Source organism: Erinaceus europaeus, chromosome 1 (assembly GCF_950295315.1).
Source record: "Erinaceus europaeus chromosome 1, mEriEur2.1, whole genome shotgun sequence".
In the NCBI taxonomy this organism is placed as follows: domain Eukaryota; kingdom Metazoa; phylum Chordata; class Mammalia; order Eulipotyphla; family Erinaceidae; genus Erinaceus; species Erinaceus europaeus.
In genome coordinates, this window is record NC_080162.1 from 94,477,954 (window position 1) to 94,492,180 (window position 14,227).

Genomic DNA, 14,227 nt, shown 5'->3' on the forward strand with positions numbered 1-14,227 from the left:
AAAGACGGGTGCTGTCTTTGTTGATCTCACAGCAGCCTATGACACGGTCTGGCACCGTGGTCTCCTAGTCCAGATCTCAAGATGCCTGCCTCCATGGGTGGCCAACACTATATCGTTTCTTCTCCAAAACAGAAGATTCTGGGTGCATCTGGGTGACAAGTCTAGCAGATGGAGACTTGTCTCAAGTGGCCTCCCCCAGGGCTCTGTTCTGGCTCCTACGCTATTTAATATTTACATCAATGACCTCCCAGAAACTTCCTCAAGGAAGTTCATCTACGCCGATGACATCTGCTGTGCAACTCAGGCATCCAAGTTTGACATCCTCGAGGAAACACTCACGAAAGACATGTCTCTGATATCTGATTACTGTAAAAAATGGCGACTAATCCCTAGCACTGCAAAAACGGTATCATCTGTTTTCCATCTACACCATGCCTCGGCCTCGCGTGAGCTTAATGTGCAGCTTGGCAATACGAGAATCCGGCATGAAGCCCAGCCAGTCTATCTTGGCGTTACTCTCGATCGCACTCTGTCATTTCACGAACATCTCATAAAAACTGCAGCAAAGGTGGGCGCGAGGAATAACATCATTGTAAGACTGGCCAGCTCCTCATGGGGCGCGAGCGCTTCCACACTACGATCATCATCTCTGGCATTATGCTATTCCACTGCAGAATACTGTGCCCCAGTATGGTTCCATAGCCCCCATGTCCACTTGGTCGATTCCAAATTATATTCCTCCATGAGGATAATTTCTGGAACCATCCGTTCCACCCCAGTTCCATGGCTGCCAGTTCTTAGCAACATCGCCCGCCAGATATTCGTCGGGATGCGGCATCATCTACGTCTACGCTCGACCGGACCTGCCAATATACGCAGATATCTTCGCCCACCCTGTCCAACGCTTGACGTCTCGTCATCCAATCTGGTCCCCTATGCCTACACTGAACTTCTGTGTTCCAGTCTCTTGGAAACAGAGTTGGCAGTCAGCTGAGGTAAAGAACAAACACCTCATCACAGACCCCTGCAAGCGTCAACCCGGCTTTGACCTAGCACGTTATGATTGGGCCCTCCTCAATCACTATCGAACAGGCCATGGCCGGTGCGCCGCTATGTTCCATCTCTGGGGAGCCAGAGATGACCCGAACTGCCCCTGCGGCCACAGACAGACTATGACTCACCTAGTCAACGACTGCCACCTCTCCAGATTCAAAGGAGGTCTCGAAACTTTACATCAGGCTCAACCTGATGCTGTTGACTGGCTACGGAAGAAGGGCAAACGCTAGAAGAAGAAGAATAATTTACTTCAGTGCATCCAGTAAACACTGGTTATTTAGTGTGCTTATCTAACATATAATTAATCTAAGGTCAGGTAAAATAGCAACTCATTACTCAAATATTTAAAATTTTGGATTACGCTAACTCCTCTCCTCATTTCCCTTTAAACTAAGCTAGTTTTAGCATGGGGAATGCTTAGCTGTTAGAGCATAGAACTTGGAGCTATGAACTTGAATGCTTAGCTGTTAGAGCATAGAACATAGAGCATGCTGTGGTCTGGGAGGTGGTGCAGTGGCTAAGGCACTAGATTCTTGAGCACGAGGTCCTGAGTTCAATCCCCAGCAGCACATGTACCAGAGTGATGTCTGATTCTTTCTCTCCTCTCTTTCTCATTAATAAATAAAATATTAAAAAAAAAAAAAAAAAAAACATGCTGAAGGCCCTGGGCTGGAACTATGCCACTACCTGTGTCCAAGAGATGCAGACCTCCCTTGCTAGAAATGACAAGGAACAGAAAGAAGAAAAAAGGAATTGAAGAGGAAATGCTAGCTGTAGTCTTTGAAGTCTATTTCATTATTTAATTGTATCTTTTATTTTTATATCCTTTCAGAATTCTTTTATATGTATTACTTTTAATTTTTTGTTCCCCCTTTTAGGAGTAGGAGAAAGCAGTGGAAGTTGGAGTCACTGTCAAGTGATTGAGACCTTTTACAACAAAATCCCATTGAATAATCTCAGTTTAATCTGTAACATAACAAGACCAGTTATTAAAGGTGACAGTGAACAGGAAACATTAAAATTGAACAATGACTCATCTGTATATTTACATCAGATTATTGGGAGCCTATTTGTTCATCATTTCACACGTTCAAGGTAAATCAATATTTGTTTAAGTAATCTTGTTCAGTACTTGTTAAAAATTTTGTATGCTGAAATACAATGTAGAGTAGGTTTCTGGCATGCAGCTGTGATCACCACATGATCACCACCATGATGTTTACATATTTTATTGCTGCCATGGTCTCACCCCTTCCCTTATGATAATTATTCTGTGGTTAGAATCTGGTTTTGTTTAATGGCATTGTTCTTTCTGTTCTACATATGAGTGAAGTCATACTGTCTTTGTCTTTATGACTGAATTCACTTAGCAAATATTATTTCAAGGTTCATCTGTATTGTTACAATAGCAGGATTTTGTCTTTGAGTAGCTGGATGGTAGTAATTTATTGCTGTACTATTTCTTAACCAATCAAAGACCTAATTTTTTTACAACTGTTTTTCAACTCTCACCCCTTTTTGAATAATTAAATTCTGTATACCAGTTTGACTTTTAAGTTAAAAGCAAAGATCATAAATGTATGCCAAATAGTTTCTGAACCTGACTTTGATAGAAACACTTTCAGCTAATTCTAAAATCTTAGCTTCTCTGAGACTATTCTATCTGTAATATAGATATTTTAATACTCAGCATCAGATGCATCAGATCCTACTAAGTTTTAGCTGGGATGAAGTATAAAACACCTGACCTGATAGTTATTTGAAACTTGACTAGCAATTCTTACCTCTTTTTAAAATACAAAATAGAAAACAACAATAAAATCCAATTTAAAGACTTCAGGAAAGCTAAATCTTCAGGAAAGCACATCTGTGTGCCTAGTACTGAGACTTTTTTTTCATAGAGTACTGAAAGTAATAGGGAAGCAGTACAGTGTTATTACTGTATGTTCATACCTTGGAAAAGTCAATCAGGAAATTATTATGGTGAATCTTAGAAACAGATGGAGTGTATTTGCACATGAGCTTTTTTCTGTTTGGTTTAATTAGGACAGTTCATTGTTTTTTGTTTTTAAAGAAAAAAAAATTTATTATCTTTGTTCATTGGGAAAGACAGCCAGAAATCATGAGGGGAAAGGGAGATAGAGTGGGAGAAAGAAAGATACCTATGTCACTGCTTTACCACTTGCAAAGTTTTGCCCCTGCAGGTGGGGGCTGGAGACTCGAACCAGGGTCTTTGCACATTGTAACATGTTTTCTCAGCCAGATGCACGACCACTACCACCACCACCCATTCTCATATGTGACTTCATAAATTTCTCTTCCAAAATACTTTCACAGGCTCAGGCGGTAGTGCAGCGGGTTAAGCGCACATAGCACAAAGCGCAAGGACCGGCATAAGGATCCGGGTTCGAGTCCCCTGCTCCCCACCTGCAGGGGAGTCACTTCACAGGTGGTGAAGCAGGTCTACAAGTGTCTGTCTTTCTCTCCCCCTCTCTGTCTTCCCCTCCTTTCTCCATTTCTCTCTGTCCTATCCAACAGCGATGACATCAACAACAATAACTAAAACAAGGGCAACAAAAGGGAAAATAAACAATAGAAACAACGACGACATGAATAACAACAATAAAACAAGGGCAACAAAAGGGAATAAATAAATATTTATTAAAAATGTGTTTTCACTTTAAAGTGTGAATGTAATACTGAATAAAATGCATATTTTGTTTTGTTTTAGGTATAAGGGCCTTACCATTATTACCATGCTGTAAATTGAATTGCCCCCACCCCCAATAACTGCTCAATTCTGGCATATGGTTGTATGGTGGGATTAAACCTGGGATTTTAGAGCCCCAGGTATGAAAGTCTTTTGTGTGACCATTATGCTATTTCCTCAGACCCAAAGTTCCCTTGTAAAAGCCATTTTGTGTACAAAATAGTACATTTAGTAATCACTTAATTTTAATATGCAAAATATGTCTTGTTGATCAGTATCTATTAAAGCTGTCATAGTTTTGAAGGTGGATTTAATTGGAGGCCTAATGGTGGTGCACCTGGTTGAGTGCACATGTTACAATGCATTAGAACCTGGGTTCAAACCCCCAGTCCCACCTGCAGGGGGAAAACTTTTTGAGTGGTGAAGCATTGCTGAAGGTGTCTGTCTCTCCTTCTCCATCACTCCCTTTCCTCTTAACTTCTGGCTGTCTCTAGCCATAAATAAATAAAGATAATAAAAAAAATTTTTAAAGATGAATTAAATTAATGCTGCCTGCCTGGCCTGGGAAGTTAGCATAATGGTTATGCCAAAAGATTTTCATGCCTGAGGCATAAAAGGCCCCAGGTTTAAACTCCTAGCACCATCATAAAACAAAACTCAATAGTACTCTATACTAAAAAGTGACATTTATGTTTGCTACCTCACTTGCAGGTGATCTTATTTTGCTATTAAATTTTCCTGAAGGGTGGGGGAAATAGCATAATGGTTATGCAAAAAGACTTTCATGTCTGAGCTTCTGAAGTCCAGGTTTTTTTTTTTTTTAACTTATCTTTATTGTTGGATAGAGACAGTCAGAAATAGAGAGGGGAGGAGGAGATAGGGAGAGAGAAACAGAGAGACACCTGCAGCCCTGCTTCACCGCTCGCAAAGCTTTCCCTCCTGCAGGTGGGGACCGGGGGTTCAAATCTGGGTCCTTGTGCATTGTAACATGTGCGCTCAATAAAGTGTGCTACCACCTGACCCTTCCCTGCACCATTGTAAGCTAGAGCTGTGCAGTGCTCTTGTAAAAAAAAAGCAAAAAATTTAAATATATATTACACAAAAGCAACATGATACAAGAATTTTGTTTCCCACCCAGATTCAATTTTTTTTTATTGTTGTTGTTGATGTCATTGTTAGATAGGACAGAGAGAAATGGAGAGAGGAGGGGAAGACAGAGGGAGAGAAAGATAGATACCTGCAGACCTGCTTCACCACCTCCCCTGCAGGTGGGGAGCTAGGGCCTCCAACCGGGATCCTTATGTCGGTCCTTGCGCTTAACACCAAATGCGCTTAACCCGCTGTGCTACCGCCCAACTCCCCTCAAATTGTTTCAGAATGAAATTTTTATTTTCCCACCAGGAGTATCATTGGCGCTCAGTACCTGCAGAATAACTCCATTGCTCTTGTTCTCTTATAGAGATAGAAAGATAGACACTTGCAACACTGTCCCACCACAGATGGAGGAAGGACCCAGGTCTTTACACATGCTAACAAGCACTCTATTGGATGTGTCAGTGCCAAACCCCTCCGTAATAATTTTTTTTTTTTTTTTTTTAACCAGTGCACTGCTCAGCTCTGGTTTATGGTGGTACAGGGGACTGAACCTGGGACTTTGGAGCTTCAGGCTCCAAAAGTCTGTTTGCATAACCATTAGGCTATCTACCCCGACCCTTGTAATAAAATTTTATTAGAGAAAATAAATTGACAATTAGTTGTCAGATGTTAGTGCACCAATTTAGGAAAAATGATGGGCCAGTGATAAGAGCAAAATCTGATACTTTTAAAAATAGTTTGATGATTGCTCTGAATCAGAAAATAATGAAAGGGGGTAGGGTGGTAATTTGGTACACAGCATTTAAGTGAGGACTCAAGTCCACCATCTGAAGAGGGGAAGTTTTTACAAAAGCTGAATGGTGCTATAGGTCTGTCTGTGATACTCTTTCTCTCTCTCCTCTATCAAAAAAGAAAGGGGGTGGGGGGAAATAGCTGCTAAAAACAGTGGAGTTGTGTAGGCACCAAGCTTCAGCCATATCCCTGCTGGGGAAGAGAAAAAAGATATTGTATAAGCTCCCATTCAGAGGAAGGAAAACTTGAGACAATCTCTAGTAGCCACAACTTTGTAACACACAGATTAAGGGAATCTGTTACTGATTACTGTTGCGCAATGCTTTCCTGTTCTTTCCAACTCTCTTTCTAACTTTTCCCTTCTGATTCCTATAGTAGACGTTCTGTCTTAAGGATGGGGAAGGGTTCCTCTTTTATATACAAAGGAAGCCAGTAGGTTCCCAGGAAAGTAGGAGAAATTAATTTAGCCAGGAATAAAATTTGAATGACAACCATTGATGAGCTAAAATTATTTATTGTTCATGACAGAAGTAGGTGTAAAATGTACCTGTATAGTTCATTGACTCTTAGCTATTTATCTTTGTACTTCAGTGTGTTTTTCTCTGAGTTTTCACACTTGAGCATATAAGCTACTAAATATTGATGGGATGTGTGTGTTTTAAAATGTAACCTGTAGGATTTATGAGTACAAAGAGACTCATATGATTGGTATAACTGAGCATAATGAAGGAGGTAGATGGCTCTGAGTATATAGGAAACTATTAATTTGTTTTAAACAGGCCAAATGACAGGATCAGATTTAAGCATATAAGACTGGCTGCCATGCTAGAAACAGATTGAAGCAGCCAAGAACTCAGTAGGGAAAACGTGGAGATTCTTATCATGGAAATGGCATAATATACTGGCCACAGATAATGCAAGTGGAGCTGGAGGAGAAAATGGAAAAACGTTGAGATATAGTATGGAAGTTGAATCAGCAGACTTGAGGCAAGAATAAAATTGAAGGGGGAAAAAGTCAAAAGCATGGTTTTGGACAAGTTAGTTTTGAAATACTTAAGACAAAGAAATAAATCTAGGAACCATCAGCTAAGAGATTTCTTTAAACCATGGGGTTGATTCTCTTAGGTAGAGAGATTCTTGCTAGTAATATTTCTTTTTATCCATACCTTTACTTAGTGAAATAATCTTACAATTTTAAGATGTAGTTCAGGTTTCATTGTGGTTTTTTTTTGTGTGTGTGCTTTTGACATACAAGAATAAGTTTGTCTTATTGATTCCTTTATTTGTTTACATAAAATCCTTGTACTATATCACTTTTCACATTTTTGTTGACATATACTCTTGTTCCCCTTTCTGTTTACTTCCTCCCGAGTTTCTCAAGTACCAGATCAGATCAGTTTCCAGAATTCAGTATGTTGCTTATGCACTGTAGATCTCTAAGTAGTGTCTTATTGAATAAATATTTGAGATATTGCATGTTATAATTAAAATTTTATATCATAAATTCAAATAGTATTTTCAGAAGTGATGTGTGTTAACACTGAGTTTTTGAAAAATCATTTTTGGGCTGGGGAAATGGCATAATGGTTATGAAAAAAGATTTTCATGCCTGAAGTGCCAAAAGTCCTAGATTCAATTCCTGGCACTACCATAAGCCAGAGCCAAGCAGTAGTAATAAAGTGGGGAAAAAAAAAAAATGAAAGGAAGGGGGAGAGAGAGAGAAAAGAAAAACCAGTTTTGTGTCCTATATTTGCCTTTTTTCCTGTTAAATTGATATTTCCTTCTGTTATAATAAAATTTATAGTTGGTTAAATGATCTCAAATGAAATATTACACATATCCTAACTACTGTTAACTGTAAACCATTAATCCTCCAAATAAAGAGAAAGAGGGAAAAAAAAAATCTCAAATGTGCTTCCTTAATGTGGTGCCAAGTTTCAAACCCAAGACTTAAGTAAGACATGCAAGGCATGTGCTTTGTACCTAGTGAACAGCCTCCCCTAGTGAGTCATTTCCTCATTCCTTACATACAGTTGATGCACTTAATGAGATAGGTAAGTTTTAAGTGGAAATAATTAGATTTTAGATGTGGAAATACTAAAAGGGATTTAACAACACATTCACTTGCAGTTAACAACATGCATAATTGCTATTTTTTCTCTCAGTCTCTTTGATATGATTAGATTTAAAGGCAAGTCCACATTATCCCTTGCACTGCTTACTTAGCTCGATAGTGAAACGCTTAGCTAATTCATCTGAAGGTATCATGCCTGTTTGTCTCTATATTTCATTCCTTTGTGTTCAGCTCTACCAAAAATAGCATAGCCAATTTCAGCTAATTTAAGAAGAAATCACTAAAGCATTGTTCTAGTTCTGTCCTACTCTCAGCCTGAAAGACTCAGTACCCAATATGACAATATCTGTCATTTGAGACTAATAGACTCTAATGCAAGAATACAATTCTGTTTCCACAAGCTAACTACAGACCTGCAGTAACCTTCAGTTCCTGGCAGCCTGGTGTGGATTTGAACCATTGACCTTGAGCGAAAGTCACCAGATAATATGATTAATCGCTATGTTCTCACAGTTCCCTTACTTAAACAATTATACTCCAAAGCAAGATGCTGAGCAACTCCACTTTCACATAAAGACACAAATAAAGGACTTAGTTTTAAAGCTAGTCATAAGTATGAACCAATGACTTTTTTTTAAGTTTTTTTTTTCTTTAATTTATTTCCTCTTTTGTTGCCCTTGTTTTATTGTTGTAGTTATTATTGTTGTTGTTATTGATGTTGTCATTGTTGGATAGGACAGAGAGAAATGGAGAGGGGAGGGGAAGACAGAGAAGGGGAGAGAAAGATAGACACCTGCAGACCTGCTTCACCACCTGTGAAGCGACGCCCCTGCAGGTGTGTGGGGGGGTTTGAACCGGGATCCTTACTCCAGTCCTTGTGCTTTGTACCACATACACTTAACCCGCTGCTACCACCCGACTACCAGAACCAATGACTTTTAAGATATGAGCCAGGCTGGCAGGATAACTTAATTGAATAGTGCATATACCTTACCCTGAGCACAACCCAGGTTAGAATTCAGCCCTCAGCTGCATTGAAAGAAGCTTTGATCTGAGACTGGGTGGTCGAACACATGTTACAGTATGCAGGGAACGAGGTTCAAGCCCCCAGTCCCTACCTTCAGTGGGTAAGCATCAAGGGCAGGGAAGCAGGGCTGCAGGTGTCTCTGTATTTCTCTTTCTCTCTCTCTCACTCTCTCTCCTTCCCTCCCTTTCTCCTCCCTCCCCATTCCCCTCTTCCCTCTCAATTTCTCTTTATTCAATAAATAATAAAATATTTTAAGAAAAGAAGCTTTGGTACAGTGGTGTCTTTCTCTCTGTCACTCTGTCTCTGCCTTTCTATCTGAAAAAGTTGGCCTTGAAGAGGTGATAACCAAAAATTAAATTGAGAAAACAGCCATTACTGGGAAGACATAGTGTAATGGTTATGTAAAGACACTCTTATGCCTGAGGCATGGAAGTCCCAGATTCAGTCCCCTGCACCACCATAAACCAGATCTGAATAGTGTTCTGGTAATACATACATACATACATACATACATACATACATACATACATACATAAGTAAATAAGCCATTACTTGTCTAATCATTGGAAATAACCTCACCCTTTCATGAAATTGCTTCCCACTTTTTACCTTTCTTGCAAGTTATGATCATATTCTATATCATGCCAGTCTTGCTTTCATGAGTGTTAAAATTGTGACACTGCCATTTCCATATGCGCCATAATACCTGAGACAGTGATTCTATGCCTAATAGGTTATTTAATAAGTGGCTATTAATTGCATGAATGGATTTTGGTTTTAGTTAACAAAAATCATTAGCTTCACTTAACAATAAAAAGCTCAGAAACTTATCCTCACAGAAAATTAAAATTGAGGGGCCAGGCAGTGGCTCACCTGGTTATGGGTTCACATTACAGTGCACAAGCCCCTGGACCCCACCTGCAGGAGAAAGCTTCATAAGTGGTGAAGCAGGACTGCAGGCATCTTTCTCTTTCCCTATTCCCCCCCCCCCAATTTCTGGCTGGCTCTATCCAATAATAAATTAATTTAAGAAAAAATAAAATTAAAATTGACACCTAGGGAAATGACTCAGTGGTAGAGCCAAAGACTGTTTGTAACCATGGGGTCTGGAGCTTGATTTCTCACACTGCATATACTAGAATGATACTATACTTCTCTTTCTCTTATTAAACAAATTACTAAATCTTAAAAAGAAAATGGAAATCAAATAACTGGACTTTCAGAAATGACTTATTTATAAATTTCACACTGAATACAGGGCAGAATCTAGACAGAGTTCTCCATGGTACTGGAATGAAATCAGACTCTGACCAGAAAAAGTCAGAAAATGGAGTAACCTTAGCACCAGAGGATACTTTGCCTTTTTTAAAGTGTTACTGCTCAGGACACTGCCCGGATGATGCTATTAATAACACATGCATGTAAGTATCTTATGCAATTCGTAAAGTTATGAGAATAGAATCGGTGCTTATTGCTATTTTGAGAATTGTTTACATTGTCTATTTTTTCTTTATATGGTATCTTTCCAAAGAGCCAAAAAGCTTTTTGTTTTGTATATAAAAGCATTTTAAGATGAAGTGATTGATAGTTACTTTCTTACAGTAACATTATAATGTAACTTCAAAGTAGAGAAAAGGCCCCTGGTGTTTATCCAAATTTTTTAATTTATTTATTAATCTTTTTTTACCATTAGGTTATTGATACTGACTATAGTAAAAGAAACCATAAAAACTCACATAGAACTGTCTAATTTTAAATTGATTGAAATAAGTATTAGAATTATATTGAGATATTTAATTTTTTTTACAGGTGAACTCAGTTTAAATCTGATGAACATAACCATTTTAATTTCCCCACATAACTGTATGTTAACTATTCAGTACATTTAGATATGGTCATACAATTCTATTCCACATTCTTGAAGATACTGAAGAACTGCCTTACCAAATCTCTCAAAGTTCCCTAAACAATCCAATCTCACCATCTAATTGTTACAAAATTAATGTCTTGCTTTTTTTCTCTTTCCTGGTAATTGCATACTTTTCATAACCAGATATAAAGTATAAAAGTTTACATGTAAAATCTTAAAATTTTTTGATGGTTTGTCACATCTCAGAGTTGTTGTCTTGACTTTATTGTGACAGTTCAAGGGATTTGTCATAGAAGAGCACTGCCCACTGTGTCACCAAGTAATTTCTTGCCAATCTGTGGTGTTTGCCTGACATGTGTAAGCAGTTAATAAGCTAGAGTAAAATTCAGTCATCAGTTTAAATAGAAACACACACACACACACACACACACACCACTTCCTTTTTAAAGTAAACAGTCCTGTAAGATTCTTTGAAGTAGAAGCAATATACTTGGTGATTAGAAAAATAAATAGGGGGCTGGGTGGTGTTGCACCTGGCTGAGTGCACATGTAATGTGCAAAGACCCAGGTTCAAGCCCCTGGTCCCCACATACACGGGGGAGGCTTTCTGAATGGTGAGGCAGTCTTACAGGTATCTCCTTGTCTCTTTCCCTCTCTATCACCCCCTTCCCTCTTGACGTCTAGCTGTCTTTATCCAGTGTAAAGGTAATAAAAATTTTTTTTAAAAGATAAATAAGTAGGAGCACCCCCCAACTTCACCCTGTCTCCCCCACCCCAAAAAAAGAGTGTAGAAGTTTCTTCCTACACAAAAGTCTAAATATATTAGGGAAGAGCTCCAGCATACAAACACATTTATGTAAATATCTTGCAATTCCCACTACTTAGAAAATTTTTCCCTATTATATTCAATAAAAAAACATTTCTCAAGATGTTTTTGTTGCATATAAAACTTCATTTTTTTTCTTTTTTTATTTATTTATGAAAAGGAAACATTGACTAAACCATAGCATATGGGGGGTACAACTCCCCACAGTTCCCATCACCAGAGCTCCCCTGATAACTTTCCTATTCTTTATCCCTCTGGAAGTATGGACTCAGGGTCATTATGAGGTGCACAAGGTGGAAGGTCTGGCTTCTGTAATTGCTTCCCCACTTCTTCTTCTAGCATTTGCCCTTCTAACGTAGCCAGTCAACAGCATCAGGTTGAAAGCTGTCAGGAGCTGCTTGTTGCTGGCTTTGAAAGTGACTGGGATCCATGTGGATTCAGTCGGCTAGGAAGGATCGTCATTTTCCCCAATGAATGGGTACTCACGGGATGCACCACGAGAAGGTCGATCCAATGCATCCCACTGAACATGGGTATTGACATACTCCCAGCCTGCCTCTCTCTTTCCTTAGTAGGGTGAGGCTCTGAGAAAGTAGAGCTCCAGGACACACTGGTAGGGTTGTCTGTCCAGGGAAGTCTGGTTGGCATCCTGCTAGCATCTGGAACTTGGTGGCTGAAAAGAGAGCTAACATACAAAGCCAAACAAATTGTTGATCAATCATGGACCTAAAGGCTGGAATAGTGCAGATGGAGAGTTTTGTAGATAGTAGGCTATCTACAAAATGTCATGGCTGGAGAAGGAATGGAAAGCTGGATCAGGGAAGAGAGTAGCTCCCTAATATGGGAAAGGGGTATAAATATTGTTGACTGTAAACCCCATCTATTTGATTTGGTCTGGGGCCCATAATCAGCTTAGGAGCCTATGTGACCACTGCATCCCTGTAGATCTGAGTTCACATTCTGTGGTCAGTCATTAGTAGGAACATTCCAAGCTGCCCCAATATCAACCCATCTTCCTCAGGTGTAGCATAGAATATGTTGTCCATCCTCGCTTCGGAGGATAGAACATTCTCTATCATTGTTGATCCAAGCTGAGGGCAAGGTCCTTTGGGGCCCACACAGGGGTCTATTTTGTTGTTCCTGATAGAAATGACCAGTAAAATGCAAGAGGGATTTATTTGAGGTCTAGGCCCATCATGTCTGTTTGGGAATCTCAGGACTCTTCAAATAGGGGCCCAGCTGATGGGGTGGCCTGATAGTGACTAAAGAGTCATCATTAAAGTATGCCAGTCTCTTGCCTTTATTCAGCTTTTGCAGTCCTTGCTTTGATAAGGTTAGCTTTGGAGTGAGTGAGATAACTAATAGGAAGTAGGTGAGGTAAAACTTCATTTTTATTGATTATTATAGTACTTAAATACTGAAGATTTTATAACTAAAAGTTATTTTAAATGTGTGTTTTTAACACTAAAATTATTACTGTGTAGAATTTTGCAAATCATCTTTCTGTGATATCATGGCTGATTAGCAAAAAGTTATTACATAATCACATTTGAAAAAAAATAATCACATTTGGAGGATTTTATTTTTTTCCACACTGGATAGGGGTTTGATTGGACTTTTAGATTTAGTTCAGATGTGACAGCTTTCTTTTGCCTTGAAACTCAAATGATTTCACTAATAAGTCACATGTGAATGCAGTTTTTTAAAATAAGAGGTATTAGAGGCCACCAGTTCATATCCAAGCTCAGGTTTATCTAGTGCTTTCGTATATAAATTTATGGTTTTTGTTTCTTTTCCTTTTTCTTCTAGAACTAATGGACATTGTTTTGCCATCATAGAAGAAGATGACCAGGGAGAAACCACATTAGCTTCAGGGTGTATGAAATATGAAGGATCTGATTTCCAGTGCAAAGTAAGATCTAATTTGGGGCCCATGAAATTGAAGAAGGGAAAGACTATATGAAGAAACATTGGGAGTCGGGTGGTAGCGCAATGGGTTAAGCACAGGTGGCGCAAAGCACAAGGACAGGCGTGAGGATCCTGGTTCGAGCCCCCAACTTCCCACCTGCAGGGGAATTGCTTCACAGGCAGCAAAGCAGGTCTGCAGGTGTCTTATCTTTCTGTCCCCCTCTCTGTCTTCTCCTCCATTTCTCTCTATCCTGTCCAACAACAATGACATCAGTAACAGCAACAATGAAAACAATAAGGGCAACAAAAAGGAAATAAATATTTTTAAAAAATACATTGACAGCCCCTCTCCATCCCTTAGGAGAAGTGTGTATGATCTATCTATTGTACTTGTAAGCAAATAACTGGAATCCTAAATTTTCAAGTAATAATGATGGTGGCAACTGTTTTTCTGGCCCAGATTACTTTAATTCAGATAGTTACATTTATTTGTTAATTAGAAAAATTGAATTTAAATTTAAAGGGATGGAGACATCTTTGTTGTCATTCTAAGACAACTTAGAAATGCTAAACCTTACAAGGAGATCTCAGAGAAATTATTTTAGCAGCAGTAGTATCAGGGGGGCTCAAACTGGGATCCTTACACTATTCCTTGCAGTTCTCGCCACGTGGCTTAACCCACTGTGCTACTGCCTGACTCCCAAATACCTTGTCTTCAATAGTCTACTACTATTGAACCACATTCTATTCTTTGTTGGTGCTATTAGTTTCTTGGAACAAGCAAGTAGATAGGAATCCAGTGAAGTTTGTTACATACTTCTCTCTTTTCTCTAATTGAGGGGTTAATGGTTTACAGTGCAATTTTAGAC

General features: G+C 39.0%; 1 protein-coding gene across 1 annotated transcript in view; it reads left to right on the forward strand.

Annotated features, from left to right (window-relative positions):
- BMPR1A (bone morphogenetic protein receptor type 1A) overlaps positions 1-14,227 on the forward strand; it is a 130,317-nt gene that overhangs the window by 93,677 nt on the left and 22,413 nt on the right. The window contains exons 2-4 of the mRNA XM_060191144.1: positions 1,938-2,151; positions 10,013-10,175; positions 13,260-13,362. Coding sequence (XP_060047127.1) covers positions 2,085-2,151; positions 10,013-10,175; positions 13,260-13,362 — 333 coding nt within the window. The 5' untranslated portion in view covers positions 1,938-2,084. The remainder of the gene's footprint in view (positions 1-1,937; positions 2,152-10,012; positions 10,176-13,259; positions 13,363-14,227) is intronic.